The following is a 16199-nucleotide window of genomic DNA, read 5'->3' on the forward strand; positions in this document are numbered from 1 at the left end:
AGTACTTAAATAAACAATGATAACCTGGCACCCCATGTAAATCCAGGAATATGCTTCCAAGAAAAGTATGTTTGAGCCAAGACTTAAAAGAGAATCGTCTCTGTCTTATTTCCTCCGGATTACGTCCCCCCCCCTAGTTTTCAGCCTAGTGCAGTGATCTCAATCCATCACACTCTGTTTCACATTTCTCCACCCACCCTTTCCCTTCCCGTCCCATCATCCATTTTCCCCTCACCCCTGGCCCAAACCCTTCATCCTCCTTTCCCTCCCTCCCAGCTGGTGAAAACCTCTTTGCCAAGATTCCAGTGCGTCCTCTCAGACCAGATCAGAGCACAACTCCTTCCCTCAACATCCAAATTCATCAATTTCCATGATAGCCTTGAAATTTCATACTGTTGTGGTGTGGTCCTTGCTTTTGAATTACATTTTTGCTTGTTCTGGTCATTGTTCAGATATTAGTCAATTTTCCATCTATGTAAACTGCTGAACATTTTGAAATATTCATTATTCATAAAAATATCTCATTAAAACTGCATTGAAGGCAGTTGCAGTGCATGGACCTCCATTTTTCTTTTTCCACTGATAAACACAAAGAGACAGTCATTAATGGAAAAAGGCAGTTTATTGCAACAGAAAAAACAAATAAATTAATGAATCATACTGAATATATGCAAAAAGAACAGACAGCTGTTTTGGCTAAAGTGAAATAAAATGAATGCAATTTGATAGAATAAAATAAATAGATGTACTATAATGGTTTGTGGTGTGTGATTACTCGAGCAGGAATGATATGCACTTTCAGGGGCAGCAGACCCCAGAAAACTCTCAGTCAAACACACAAAACGCACAGCGATGTCACTGTGTAAAAACCCGTCCCTCTACTTCATACTGATCATCTTTATCTCTTAATCAAGCCTCTATTTGTTTGTGGCTGCATCCATAGAGCTGCCAGGACTGTTTTGGTTACATTTTGACAAGAAAATAAGAGGAAAGAAAAACAACAGGCCAAAGGCGCACAAACACTGAGATGATGCCATGGGAGGAATACTTCTTTAGGAAATAAACTGAAGCTTTGGAAAAGGTATGGCAGAGGGATGGTATGATGCTGGATGCAGAGATTCACAGATAGTGCAAAGTTGTGGTGGGAGAGGATGAGGGAAAACCAAGATGGATCCATTCTGCTTAATGACGACTTGTACAAAAATCCAGAGATGGTGCCACAACTTTTCCTGTGTTGTATTCTCATGGAGCTGGATGGACGGTGGGAGCAGGGTCTTGGTCAACGCAGCATCACCAGGCAGACAGGCTGGGGGGGTTTCAATCGCACTCGCGGTTGGTTTGGAGCTCCTAGCTGGGCGAGAGCGCAGGGCTGGGGTCAGTGCTGATGTTGACCAAGCACTCGCTGGACTTGAGGCTCGCCAGAGACTTGGAGCTCGGTAAAGACATCAGAGAGCCGCACAGACCCAGCATGGATGGAGTGTTGTCTTTTCCTGCAGGGACAAAACAGATCAGCTGATGAAAATGCATAGTTCAAGCTGCCCACATTGAAGACCATAAACAGGCATCAAGCCTGCCTTTGTATGAGTATGCACATGTGCATGGGTGGATGCCACTGAGAGGCTTTTATACAGCTGGGAAGAGTAGAAATATTCCAACTGGAGCAAAAGCACTGTGGCATTAGTGCTCAGCTTTGTATGAGAGAGTTATGAAAGTAGAGCTAAGCACACTTTTAGACATTGTTAGGTATATCGGCATAAAATAGCTGAACTGACATGTAACTTTATCATTAGCAGAAAAAATTTAATTAAACCAATATGAATCAATGCAAGTTGTGACTTTCCATCTCGACTTCATGACAGTGTGATACTGGCGTAACGTCTGTGAGCTCAATATCATGTTACTGTATGAACTGTAACGAATATGTTGTTATGGTGTGTTCAGGTAGCACTTAAAAAGTCAGTTGACCTGCAGAAGTCCAGGCAGCATCTCCGTTCTGTCTCCCATCAGTCCTCTGGGAGTCAGAGTTCAGGCTGACATCAGCAGAAAGTTGCTCCAAACTGTGGAAACTCCTCCTGGAGGGACAGAAATAACACGATGGCACAAATAAAATAACTGAGTACAAGACTCTTTACTTTAATAGCAAGTATTCTTCTTCTTAAAGTTCATATCCAGTAGGGATCAAAGTTAGATGAGGTTTTATCTTCCTTCATTCACCCTGCAGTTGGACGCTTCTGCCAACTAGTGCAGTTTCAGTCTACATCCATTTTTATCCAGACTCATAAGAGTTCACCGTGAACTTTGAAATCTAATCAGTTCATATTTGAGTCCTTTTTCTACTGGTCAAAAATCTATGTAACACTAACTAACATCTGGCTTTTGTCTGCAATGGGAATGGAGTTAATCGGCATTCACTCCCGGGTCAAAGGACTCGAATCGGCTCCAGTTACAATAAACAGTGACAGAAATGTGACACCCGGGAGAACAACTGTGAGGTGAGAGCGCCTCAGTTTTCGTTGTGTTCGTGACACAGTGGGGGGAAAATATTAGAAAGGTTAACTCCTCTAGTGGCAACGGGGAAATGAGTCAATCTCCTTTTTTTAGCAGGTTTATCTGTATACCTGCTAATTGTGGAGGTACAAGTAACAACTGGTCAAAATTCGAAGAAAGTCCCTTCAGGCAGACTTGAGATATAATGTTGTAGACCCCAAAAACATGTTTTCTGAGGTGGCCTTGATCCTGACCTTTGACCCGAGACCACCCAAGTCTGATCAGTTACTTTGAGAATCTAAGTAAACATTTGGGCCAAATTTGAAAGGATTCTCTAAAGGTGTTATTAACACATTCGTGAACAAAAACTTTAGTCTTTGAGGTCACAGTGACCTTTGACCACTAAAATCTCATCACTTTGAGTCCAAGTGAACGTTTGCACCAAATTTGAAGGAATTCCCTGCTGGTGTACCTGAAATGCTGTATTCACAAGGAAAAATGTGTTTATTCGTTAGACTTTTGACCTTTGACCAACAAAATCTTATCAGCACATTCTTGAGTGCAACTGAATGTTTTTATCAAAATTTTAAGAAATTCCTACGAGGAATTGTTGAGGTGTCATGTTCAGAATGGGAAGGACAGACAACTAGAAAACATACAACCTCTAGCCATTGGCATAAAAATCCATAAATATAAAACAGACAGAATGTGTGCGCGTGTTCACCTGCGGAACAGTTTGACATTGCCTGTGTTGTTTCGGATGGTGGACCACTGGTTGACCAGCGGGATGGAGAGGTTTTTGGCCAGATGGGAGGAATCGCAGGGCATGAGGGACGAGCTGGTGAATCACAGAGAAAACAAGGTTTCAACACTTTGCAACATGTGGAAAAAAACATCTGCACACTCAAATATGTGCAAATATTTTTTTTTTTTATTTACAAGCTTTTTGTCAGAGTCCTTCTTTAAGGTTTCAGATGCATGTACCAGTTTAATGTCTTTAAGCTGCAGCACCTCAGCCAAGTCGGATTTTCTCCTTATTTTAGCAAAATGATATGGACCCAATTATTTAAGGTTGATCTAGAAAAATGCATATTTCTTATGAATCTAAACACAGTCTGACACACAGCAGAAGTAAGCTATGGGGGAAAGTGGGGACTTGGGGGCATTCTGGGTGCTGTAACAGCACCAAGCTTCACACCTTCAGGTATTTGGTTTTCACTGCATCGTGATACACTTGAAATCAGATGTGTTGGAGTATTAAACGTGCAGCCTCTTACTCTGCATTGCATCATAAACCAGTATAATCAAAAATGGCATCTGCATCAAATTTTAAGTCTTGTTTATTCTTCTATAGAGAAACATTAAATATATTTATAGACCAATAACGTGAAAATAACAACTGTTCCTAATTATAAGGTTATTTCAAAATGCCCATTTTACTTCCTCGTTAAACTCCTGCTACTAAACGTGCACGTGTGAAAAGTAAACACATGTTTGAGAGGAGGAACACATAGGTGAATTTCATCCAAACAGGATCTGCTGTGACTATAGCATGTGGTTATAGTTGGAGATTTTTATTAGCTCAACATGTTTTCTTACAGTTGTGCCTGTAGCTCCAGCACAATGTCCTCCAGCTCCTTCTTCTCCTGTTGGCTCTGGACCATCAGCTCCTCCACCTTGGATCTCAGACACTTGTTCTCCGTCTCCACGTTCTTCAGCTGGGACTCCCGCAAACGCACCAGCTCCTCCAGGTAACCCTGCACACCAAGAAACAAGGTTAGTATTTAGACGTCATTCATTTTGTTTCAGAAATGGATCTTGTTGTGGATTCACCTTCTGGGCGTAGACGATCTTAAACCTCTGCTCCATCTTGCGGCACTTGTTGCTCCAGCTCTCCTCGTCAGTCACCAGAGGGATGTAGGGATGCTCGGGGACGCTCTCCTCGCTGTTGCTGCTGTCCACGCTGCGGCGGTCGTCCTCGTCGCTCAGGTAGTCGTAACTGCACGAGAGCGAGAGGTGGCACGAGGGTTAAAAGGTTGCATTTGCACACACGTGAGCTGCTAAAGGTGAAGTGACAAGATGGACTGGGTGGGGGTCACCTCTGGGTGAACTTCAGGTAGGGGGTGTAGTCAACCATAGCTGGAGATTTCCCGTCCAGAGTCTCACCCTTCAAGCAAAAACTGCAGAGAAAGAGACAAGAAGACAGACTGGTTCTCAAAACTGCATTAATGACTGAAGGACTTTTTTGGTCTTAGAAATGCTGCATCCATTGCAGTTTTTAAAACCAGATTGAAAACTGTTTTATTCACAAGAGTCTTTAAAGGTCCAGTGTGTAAGATTTAGGTGAAAGGGATCTATTGGCAGAAATTGAATATCAAATAATCCTAGTGATGTTTTCACTGGTGTGTTTCATCTAAATTATACGAATTGTTGTTTTATTTAACAAAAATGGGCCCTTTTATATTTAAATACTTTATATATACATCGGGAGCGGGTTCTCTCTACGGAGGATGCCATGTTTTTTTACAGTAGCCCAGAATGGACAAACTAAACACCTTTTGAGTTTTTATGACAACTGAAGGCTTCCACAGGTTCTCTCTCATGTTTAGAAGGGGAGGGTGAGGTGAGGGGTGTTCAGCTGCAACATGCAACTTCACCACTAGATGTCACTAAATTCTACATGCTGAACCTTTAACTAAATAATTTTAAAGGTCATATCATCATTACCTATTATTATAATTGTAATATTTTAAACAGTTCTGTCTATTCTATTTTGTATTTTTTTCTCCTTCAACTTATTTTTAAGGTTTTAAACATATTCATCCTTTATATTTATTTCACCTCTTTTATTCTCTTTACCTCTTTTATTCAACTCTTTTTAATCTCATATTTGCTTGACAATTGTTAAAAACAAAGAGAAAAAAGTGATATCTTGATTTGGTCTCTTTTTTGTTTATAATGTCCCTGTGCAGCACCTTGAATCTATCTCTGTGTATGAAATGTGCTTTATGAATAAAACGGCCTTGCTTAACCTTTCACCCCAAACCTGATGGGTAAACATATACTAATGACTGTGCTTCTGAGTGCCACTCTAGTTATTAATGGATACACACATACATCCATTAATATCTTAAGAGGTTTATTAACTAGAAGAGTTTAGATTCCACCATGAGATTGCAAAAGATTTCTGTGACAGATTATTCATAGATATTTTATGTATTTTATTATTATTTCAGTTTAATTCGACTGAAGATCCATCTGTACTACGAACAAAGTTTAAGCCAAATTCAAAATCATAGTAGTAATAATTCATGTAACAGACCATAAAGTAGATTCCACATAAGTGTGTTGATTTGAAAAGCCTTGAGTACACTAATGTATGCATGTGTATGTACTTATTGAAACACTTTATATCAGAGTCTGCAGGGTGTGTCCTCACCTGAAGTCAATGGCACTCAGTCCAATCAGCATCCCGGTCAGAACTGTGGCCTCCTCTCTCAGCATGATGGCTCCATCGTCATAGAACCTCCTGTCAAGTGAAGAGGTGGTTATCAAACCTTAACTCTCACATAAACCAATGATATGAAAATATTGTGATTCTGCCTGCAGCCAATTAGTGACTGACTTTATAGTAAAGCTAAGGTTCTAAACTTCTGGAGCAGGCATGTATTTCCCCCTGGTGGACAGAAAGTTCAACTCTTCTACTTATACACAAGACAAACTAAGTTGTTAGGATGAGCACACAAAGCCAGCATGGAGGTGAAGTAGATTGTTGCAGTTTGAGTCCAAAAAAAGAAGATATTTATTTGGGTTATCAACACAGACTGTATATAAAGTGGGACGACATGACAGCTCCCCAAAACTGAAGCCAAAGTGTCTCTACTGCCCCCTGGTGGCTGTCTGCAATGTAGTTCATAAACCCTGCCCCAGCCATGTTAGCAGAGCCCAACTAAAAAGTCAAAGTACACATCAAATACTTTTTTTCAAAGATGGTTTCTGTCATTTTTTAAATCACACTGATGTGTGTTAATGTGTTCATTTTTCTGATGAGAAAACTCGTGATTGGTTGAGTGCACGTATCGGCGGGACCTTTTAATACCACGGCTCTATCCTCCAAATGCTGACTCTGAATTACTTAATCAGCACAAGATGTCATTTTCGGGATATTTCCGCTTTATTTCTAGACAGTGGGAGGAAGTGGAGACGCATCGTCCATACAGTCATTAAATCATTACTCTGACCTGGTGGTTCTTGTGTCTCTCAGAGCGGTGGACACATATTCAGAAAGACGTTTCTCCATCAGCGCCACTCGAATCCATGCCCGGCCCTGTGGGACAACGTGAGGAGGGAGTATGAACAGAGGCTTTTTGAACAGGCTTTTTTTTCATGCTTTTTTTTCATACACCCATTTGTGCATCGAGACATTCTTGCCTTGGCTCGTGATGTGCTGATGTTCTCTATGTTTTCGATGCTGGCAATGCAGTTGTTCTGCACTTTGCTGCAGGCCACTCGGAGATACTCCCAGAAACTGCGTTGTCCATCTGAGCTGAACCAGCTTCCAGAACCTGGGTCAAGATTTAAACACAGCCGTGGATTATTTCACACTATAAACATGCAGCCACGGCAACAGTACAGCCAACTGAATAACCATGTATTGTCTTTGGCCTTTTGATCACAATATCACTTTGTTTGTGTGGTTAATATATAGGAAGGAGATTTATATTCTAGTTTTAGGTTAAATAACTTCTTGCAGTCACACTTCCTGAGTTATATGAACTGATGTGTGCATCTCTTTCCTTTGCTATATGTTACCTGCAGTGTTACCTTTGAAGCGGTGGCTGAGGATGTGCTCTAAAATGGCGGCAAAGTTAATAAACTCCTCAGATGAGTCATCTATGGGCTCTGCTGTGTACTTTTCTAGGAGAGTCTTTACGGAGAATCTGAAATAGAAGCACACACACAGACATTTGAATTAGAAAAGGACAGAAAAGTACAATAGGAAATAAAGGTCACTTCACATACGAAAGGAATTTGAACTTTGAGCCAGTTGCCTGCTGCACGAGCCTCTGAAATGCAGCCGTGTACTGTATCCAAGCTGACAAATGTACGACTGTATTTGAACGCTGCCACAAGAGCAGGGAGGGTTCTTTTCTTCTTTTGGGAACCATGCCATCTTATCATACTGAGGTCACCCCAATTGTTTTGTGTACAATGTACAATGTACCCCTTCAGTGCTTTGGCAGTGTTATGAAAACGATACAATTAATCCCCTGTCTTCTCAGCCTTTGTGCACGCTGTTCTTCCAGGTCCCTTTGGGTCGTGTCCTTTTGAGCACTGGCCAGCATCGAAGAATGATCAAATAATTCCCTCCCCCTCATCTATACATGGTGGCCTGATCTATTTAGGGCTGGTAGTGCAGCTTTGGCTTTTGACCTCACAAGCTCACCCTGCTGCACCACGAGAGAGAAGTCAGCGTGCATGTTAGGAGCCGGTGATCAGGCACGGGCTCGGGCTGACTGCCTCAGCTTCGATGGGCAACACTAGCATCACAGAGGGCAAGACTGCCCTGGCAGTGGGAAAGACCTCCATAGCCAGGGGAAAAACTACAGTCGCCTTGGGAAACTCCTCCATCTTCAGGGGAGTGACCACCACCTCCATGGGAGACTCTACCATTCAAAGGCAAAAGACGACCGTGGCTCTCGGAGGGGCCAGCTTCTCCCGGGGAACCACGACCACCTCCTTCCGCAAAGCCTTGATGTCCAAGCGCAGGACCACCTAGATGGACAGGACCCCTGAAGCCAGGGCTAAGGCACCCAAAGCATCCAAACAGTCCAAACAAGGCTTTAACAATGAGTGGAAATCCACATTCTCATCAAGCAAGACCTCCTTCACCAAAGGCAGGGTTTCGATCCTGAGGAATAAGTACGCCATCTCCTGGGGCAAATCCTCGATCTCCTGGAGCAGAACCACAGTAATTTTGGGCAACGCCGGCATAGCAGTGGGCAAAACATCTGTCACACGAGGGGAGACCACGAGCTCACTCACCACTCTGACACTCACTCATGGGACCAAGTCTGTGTCTGTGGTCAAAACCACCCTCATCAGGGGCAAAGAAACGCACAGCAACGTCTACTGGAATTTTCACACATGAATCCTGCACACACTTAAAAAGCCAAGGATATGTCTGTCTGGTCAGTTTTAGCAGGTTAGTAGAATAAAGAGCTGCTATGTTTGTGATCAGTGTGTGTCAAAGAGTTACAGATCAATAAGAACAGGACCCGCCTGCGCAGAGTACAACAGGCGATTCTCAGGTGCGAACACGCTAAGGGAGTCGCGAGTCTAATGGGTTTGCAATCAAGAGCCGCGCCGAGCGTGTTATGCAAATGTGACGGCGATGAGACGACGGCTTATGGTGTGTCAACTTGGCAGGGAGGGGAAATGTGAAACAGCTGTGTGTGATGTATGTGGAGACACAAAAGAGAGTGTGTGAATGCTTTTCATCAGCACGGTGCTCCTGTTTTTTTGTGCATGTAAAGTCATCAACATTGGTATAAATGTGGTATATTTGTGCAAGCTGATGAGATTGCTTGATATTCTGAAGTCTGTCTGCATTACCATAACTATTCTGCCCTATGTTACATAGAAGCTGACTGATGTAACAGTGCTTATAAAGGTTAACATGTCTAAACCCTGCTTGGCTTGGTTGTTTTGTATGTAGAGCTGACTTTTTATTGGGATTTTCAATCATCTAAATAAAACGGAGGGAAATAAAGAGGGAATTGCTGGAATGGGTTGTGAACAGGTCAACGAGGACAGAAACAGAGGGACCACACCTATATATCAAATGGAGGGACAACCCAAAGACAAGGCGGGTGCAATCACAGCCTAAAATAAATGTGGAGAAGATGGAAGACATGCATCCTTTCTTTTATCAAATCCGAATCGATGCGACTCGTTTCACATATGGTGCATACAGTCGTACACGGAGGGAATATCTTACAATCAGAGGCTATAGGGAACAATGGCTCAGAAGAAAGTGATGTCACCGCAGATTGTCCCCTTTGCAACAATGTGTCCTTCAACTGTCCGGTGTCGTCGTGGTGATGGGACAATCGCACCACTGTCCCGGACTCCCCAGATAGGCTGTGGCCACCTACGGCTGCCTCTGTCCATTCACAGGGACACATGGGTGGTATGTGGCCTTCCAGAGCCCACGTCGACCAGCTCAACGAGGGCATTATGCGACACGGGGGTCGTGCTATCCACGCTTAGCATTCTGGTCCTCTCTGGACTGTAGCTGATGTTACTATTACCCGTGAGGTTTCGCAGAGCAGGGCGTGCTGCATGAGTGTGTGATGCTTCGCTTCGAGTGAGCCCCGAACCCCGCCGTCGAATCTGGGTCAGGAAGACAAGCTTCTCCTCAATGGGCAACACCAGCTTCACCGAGGGGAAGACGGCCCTTTCCCTGGGCAACACCACCATAAAGAGGGGGAAGAGCAAGCTCGCCATGGGGAACTCCTCCATCACCAGAGGCAGGAAAACGACATCCCTGGGCTCCTCCACCATCACCAGTGGGAAGACCAAGATCGCCCTGGGCAGTGCCTCCTTCAGCAGAGGCACCACCACCACCTCGTTTCGGAAAGCCTTCTTCCCCAAGCGCAAGACGCTCTAGATGAGAGGGGAGCGCACTGCGGGGTGGGGGGATTGGCAGAACCTGTCACGAGAAAACGGCACCATCACAGAGAACATACAGACACCACCACAGCAGCCGAGCAGGGTCTATTCCAACTGAGAGCCAAAACTGGATTAAATTTACTTTTGGAGCCTTTGACTTGTTGCGATCATGCCGGATTTATCAAGAACACAGGTCAGTGGCTGTCTGATAATGTTTTCTGCTAAGTCAGGGTTTAAATGTAGAGTAGAGCTCATGAGAGTTAGGTTAGGTAGGGCTCCTGCAAGTATGTGCTCTACTCCATCATTACCCAGAAAAATCCACTTGGCTGGTGATGCCAGTTTAATAGCAAGCAAGAATATTGTGTTTTAGAGCGGATGCTACTTTGACGTGACTTGCTTTCAGGAATCTGCTCAGAAAATAAGTTTTGCTTGTAGAGAAAGGTACAATTCTGTCAAAAAAGTCACGGTGCACAAGGGTAACTGTTCATAAATTCCCTGTTTGTGCATCAAGTAACTCCTCATTATGGAGAAACCTTCAAGTGCCCCCAGTGGTTCCCAGGGAGTGTGGGCTCCATGATTAATGGCCCGAGCATTTAAAATCATAACAGAGGGAAGTCAACTGTAGCAAAAGGCCTCTCTGACCTGATAAAGAGACAGCATTATCTCCAAAAGAACATTACGGCCGACGCTTGTAAATTCTCTTGATGTGAAGGGGGGAAATCGCTGGCGTGGCTTAAATGTAATTGGTTGGAGTGGAGTAGCAACATGCTCTTGGTACGATTTGACACTGAAAAACAACTGCCGGGCCCCTGACAAGCTTCTTTTGTGCCCCCGCTCACTCCGCCTGGATCTCTGCCAGGCCCACTCTCAGCTCTCTGTCAATGCCCCCTTGTTCTCCCTTTTCACCCCTCTACTGTACTTACACAAGAGTGTTTGATCTGCACACCACCAAAACTGCATTTATCGGCTTAACCTAAAACACACACAGCTTCACATTAACTCGCTGAACTTTGGCTTTTTTCCTTTATTTTCTCACTTCCCCCCGTAAACATCCCTGTGACTGCTTTCTCTTTCTCTTCTTATTTCTGTCTCTCTCTTTAGTCTTGGCATAATCAGCAGGATCAGATGACACAGGCAGACTCCTCACTGGCTGCAGCATTGTGTAACACCGGCCGGTGCTGTGTTGATCGTCCTGGACGGTTGCAGGGAGAAGTTCTGTGTCCTGGATTCGTCCCAAAACACCCATGAGAGAGAAAGAAAGCTTTGTTCTCTGATGGACATTAAGATAAGAATAATAATCTGGGCCAAATCCAAATAGAGTAAAAGATGTAAACATTTGAAAACTACAGCAGGGTGTGTCCCTATCACTCTCTCACCCATCCCCTCTGTGAACAAGTGTCAAGGAAAAGTGTTTTGTGGTCAGAGGAGGTGCAGAGGGATCAGGGTGAACGTTGGACAGTGAGGGCGTCGGTCGGAGAAGAGTGTAAATCAGATGGTTTGAGCATGACAGGGGGGGGTAAAGTGAGGAATACCAGGGTGCTACTGATGGTGAGAGGGCAGGCTGATCTCCTGATGAGAGACCTTAAGTCAAATCTAGAGAAATCTCTGCTGTAATTTCACACACTTGACAGTGTCATAAATCAGGGACAAGGCAAAGAAACGTTACAGAAATTGAACTAGAAATCACAATTATTCCAAGACATAACGATTTGTATTATTTCTTCAAAAGTAAGAGGTGGTGAGTGTCACGTAATGATGCTACCGCCACACGTTACTACTCCTCGGATTAAAAAACAAAGAGCTACCCACTTGCAGAAGCATGTCCAGCTGATGTGAATATGTATAAGTGTTTACTAGAGAACAGAACGTTTTATTCTCTCCTCTCGAGCAACTCCCCCACCCGCCACTAGAGCTCAGGACGTAGCTCATCGAACCTCCTCTCCCTCCCTTGTTGCTTTTGTTTACAGGAAGCAGCTCGAGGGCCGACACCTCACGTCAGATCTGTCCAGTCTCACTCATCTTTATCTATGTTTTCTTAGGTTCACGTCAACAAGGATGACAGCGCGGCAGCTCTTAGCCAGACTGAAGCAACAAAACCAGTGCATTTCAAACATCAGAGTGCAGCATGAGGCCTGTAACACAAACCGTCCTGTGACCGCCTGTCGACTCCGCCATGTTCCATTCAGCTCAGATATAAACAAAGTTCAGCTTTAGCTGCATGAAAAATTCCCACCGGCTACAGAAAGGCTCAACCCTGTTGCCATGTTAAGATGGAACCTGTTGCTAGTGGCAACAGCACAGTCGACACAGCTGTCACTGTGGTTTAATAAATATCTCCAAGTCTCTTTACTCTAAAAAGCCATTCAAAATATATTCCTTTTGAATTTTTGGGTGTTGTCCGATATTCATGTGTCATCTTCATCGTGAAGCCTGACCCCAGCCTCTGCAGGATGATACATAGGATATGCACGTAGGATTTAAAATCATTTGGATGAACTCAAGTTGTAAGATTTTCTTTTTTTCTGCCATTATTATTTGAATGATGAGTCCTGGTTTCAGTCTATTTACAGACGACCTGTTGTAACGCCTCCGAGCCCCTGACTCAGGCCTCATCCAGAAACTGTTCCCTGTGGTGGTGCCAACATTTGATCAGGTTTTCCTTTGTTATACTCACTCGTCTATTGCTGTACATATGTGTCTCTATTTCAAATGAGTCGTAAAAAACACTGTAAACAAGGTAATGAAACCCAGAGTAGATATAAAGCAGACTTTCTGCACAAGATCGAGTAAAATTCACTTGTCTGTCTGTTATGTGATCACGAGTGACGGACAGTGTTGAGGAACATGAGACAACAGCATGTGACAAATTAACAGACAAAGACGTCCCTCAAAATGTCATAACTTCCTCAAATGAACTGTTGGGAATTGAAAATGTTAATCTGTGTGTTCTGATTGTATGTTAAACATGTATGAGGGGGGGGAAGTTCCGATTTTATATATACACAGATGTATAAGGGGAAATAAAAGCTTGGCGTACTTGGTGTACTAATGAAGCACTAACGTCAGCTTAGCTACTGTCGCCAGGCAGCCAATGCAGCTGTGGCAGCAGCTGACGTGTCAGTCGGCACGGCAGCGCCTGGATCCTGTGTCCTGCATCCTGCCCCAGCCAGAGGGTCACTGCTGATTCAGAGTCTCTCTCCTATTTCACTGCACGTTCACAACAAACCTATGACTACTTGAATGAACTCTGACCAGAACGGCATCAAGAAGAAGAACATTAAAAGAAAAAAAAAATAGGTCAGAAACGTCATGAAGGATGAGACAGGCAGCGACACTGACACGCCTGGAAGAATATTACCCGCGATGTGAAGCTAATCAATATCATGTGAAATGAAAGAAACTGTGTAGTAAGTGTTACTGACGGAAAGCTGTTTGAGATTTATTTCTGTCTTGTCCGATGTTTGTCCTTAAAATGCTTAAAATGATTAAATCTGTCTTAGCACATTCAGGTCTGACTGAAAACAACACTAATTTCTCTGTGTTGTGAGTCCACTGTGAGAACTTCTCTTCTGTTGCAAGTATACACTCTGTGTGGTGGTGTTGTTGTGTGTTTTTGCTTCACTGCACGTGTCACTAAAATACAGTTGGACAGAAAGAGTCCTGGAATAAAAATGCTTGATTGTGTGTCAGAGTTATTGTGTTTTTGTATTTGTGTACTTTGAAAGGGGTGGCCGTGCATGATGTCACTTCCTTAGAGCGCCTGCAAACTCGACATAAATACCTGTCCCTGTTTATTTATGACCACAGTCAATTTGTAATTAGAGAACCATAGCAGTACTGTAATATATTTTATGGAGGAACTATAAAACAAACCAGAACTATCAAAGTAATAGCTGCAATCCTCCTACAAGTCTCTGTTGCTGAATATAAATACTGCAAATACTGCACAGCAGGATAAAGTCACTATAATTTGATTTATCATAGAGATGAAATGATTGGTTGGTTGAAATAAAAATGAATCTTCCAGGCAAAAATCATTCAAATAAACACAATAAAACTCACTCTTTGGTTTAACAACTCATTGTTCACACAGAGGGTTTATCCTGTGCTCCAGGCTCACAAACATTTTAAGAGCTCATAAGCCCTAAAAGTTGGAAACTGCAGCACATACCTCCACCAAGGCCCAACAGTGCCCTTGAATTCAATTAAGCTTAATTGCACACACTCATAGAAATCAGTCCCTTACATAAGCCTGGTTCTTTTTATCAACATCTATGAAATATTCTCTGGGAAATCAGTGAAAATGTCCAAAAACAAATTAAGAAAGTGTAAAACAATGCTAAAAAATTTAACTGCTTCTTTTACGGCCCATGTCCCATCCTTACACCAAGTTTTGCGGCATTGCGTTTGGTAGTTTTTGCATCATCCTGCTGACAAATAAACAGAAAGGTGGAGGTAACTACTGCATTGTATATCAAAGTAAAAGAAAATCATCTGGAGACTACATCCCAGAGGGGCTCGACGCCTGGAAAGAAGATTTTTACAAATAAGTTGTGCAGCTGAGGATCTCTCCTCAGGTGAGTTAATAATCGTCTCCGCTCACAGTTAAACTGATGGATGGTGAACAGGAACTCTCCGCTCCAACGAGACAGTGATTTATGGGAGCCATGTTCTGCTCATCACAGCCTCACCATCAGCACTCAGCGTTCTATGTGGGCCCAGGACCACAGATAGGAGGAGGAGGAGGAAGAGGAGGAGGAGGAGGAGGAGAAGGAGGAAGAGGAGGAGTCCTTGCACTGCTCCCAGTGCCCTTGTCCCACACTGACACTCAACCTGACTGTGATGGAGAAGAGAAACCGAAGCTGGCAGAAGCCGTTTCAATATTATTCCACTAATCTGGTGCTTGCTTCATCATTTGAAAGTGCATTTATCCGAATGAACGGGAATCGTGCAGGTGTCTGAACCTGTTCAAAATAAAAGACTCTCCTATAAGGGATTTGAGAGGGATAAGGAATAAATATCACAACAAATATGTGATCGTAAATTGATTTTGCAACAAAGTGCATCCAGGAAATATAAGTGCTGACATAAAACAATATATAAAACGAATGTATCTGTGTTCTCATCTATAGAGGCAGCGGTATGTGAACACACCTGCCTCCTCTCCATCCTTCCTAGTGTCCATTATTCTGCATCCATCTATTGCCTCATCACATGTCCAGTATTTTACATTTTATCATCATACGTGAGAGCTGATCCCTCTGCGTTGGGCTGGAGCATCCGCGGATGAACACAGCTCGGTGTCGTGATGTGTGTACCTGCAGACCGTGATGAGGTTTTTTCGCTCCACGCCGACGCTCCGGGCAGACGCCTTTTTCGATGTCAGACCCATAGCCATTGCGGTCTGCATGCAGCCCGACTCCATCCAGCGGCGGCCCCGGGGCCTCTTCGGGATCCGTGCCCAGGCCAGGACCCCTCCCTCCGCGGGCCCAGTGTCCTACAAACACCCGCTGTCCTCTGCGGGGGGATCCGGGGAGGTCGCTTCTGCTGCTGGAGGAGGACGGGACAGAGACCAGCGGCAAGTTACGCACGGTTCAATGTTACACTTCCGGGTGGACCTTTCAAAATAACACCACCTTTTTTTTGTTTGGCTTTGATTCTGCTGACTGTTTAATAAGGGCGCTTTTATTTCCACAATCATTTCCGGTTTTAGTCAGCGTACGTCATGCCCTTGGTACCGATGAGAGTTCAACGTAAAGTGCTTTAAAGGTGTAATTAAAAACAGCATAAAGAGTCTTTAGCAAACTACTTTTTAGTAATACGTGTATTTTGCATTGCTTATACCCACAAAAGAAATATGAATGTATGATATATATTGGTCTGTCAGGGAAGAATTGTATTTTGGGAGAAAAAACAAATCTAGAAATACAGGTTTTTAAATTGATGAATTTATTTATTTATTTACACATTTGTTTTTCATGTGTGATAACTCCAAACTAACCAGGGTGATAATAAAAACGTCATTTATCGGAACATAA

General features: G+C 43.5%; 2 protein-coding genes across 7 annotated transcripts; one reads left to right on the plus strand and one right to left on the minus strand.

Moving 5' to 3' along the window:
- Positions 1 to 603: 603 nt before the first annotated feature.
- On the minus strand, positions 604 to 15750 carry rundc3aa (RUN domain containing 3Aa). Of its 4 annotated transcripts, none has more exons than XM_035180809.2 (11): positions 15480 to 15750; positions 7300 to 7427; positions 6919 to 7052; positions 6729 to 6814; positions 5927 to 6016; positions 4587 to 4667; positions 4321 to 4486; positions 4087 to 4244; positions 3212 to 3325; positions 1966 to 2072; positions 604 to 1490 (listed from the first exon to the last, which is right to left on the minus strand). In XM_035180809.2, exons 1-11 carry the CDS (start codon positions 15584 to 15586, stop codon positions 1348 to 1350), a joined length of 1314 nt encoding a protein of 437 aa, XP_035036700.1. In that variant the 5' UTR covers positions 15587 to 15750; the 3' UTR covers positions 604 to 1347. The 4 variants fall into 4 exon arrangements, with proteins under 4 accessions (XP_035036700.1, XP_035036701.1, XP_035036699.1 ...); XM_035180810.2 differs by having other exon boundaries at positions 7312 to 7427; positions 15480 to 15748; XM_035180808.2 differs by lacking the exon at positions 15480 to 15750 and adding an exon at positions 7510 to 7670 and having other exon boundaries at positions 7312 to 7427.
- On the plus strand, positions 8271 to 13845 carry zwi (zwilling). 3 transcript variants are annotated; one of them, XR_004698579.2, is made up of 2 exons: positions 8271 to 8692; positions 11263 to 13845. XR_004698579.2 is itself a non-coding variant. In XM_035180816.2 (2 exons), exon 1 carries the CDS (start codon positions 9911 to 9913, stop codon positions 10157 to 10159), a length of 249 nt encoding a protein of 82 aa, XP_035036707.1. In that variant the 5' UTR covers positions 9592 to 9910; the 3' UTR covers positions 10160 to 10354; positions 12201 to 13845. The 3 variants fall into 3 exon arrangements, 1 of the variants encoding a protein (XP_035036707.1); XM_035180816.2 differs by lacking the exon at positions 8271 to 8692 and adding an exon at positions 9592 to 10354 and having other exon boundaries at positions 12201 to 13845; XR_004698578.2 differs by lacking the exon at positions 8271 to 8692 and adding an exon at positions 10155 to 10354.
- Positions 15751 to 16199: the final 449 nt, after the last annotated feature.

The sequence above is a fragment of the Hippoglossus stenolepis genome, chromosome 16, assembly GCF_022539355.2.
Source record: "Hippoglossus stenolepis isolate QCI-W04-F060 chromosome 16, HSTE1.2, whole genome shotgun sequence".
Lineage (NCBI taxonomy): Eukaryota > Metazoa > Chordata > Actinopteri > Pleuronectiformes > Pleuronectidae > Hippoglossus > Hippoglossus stenolepis.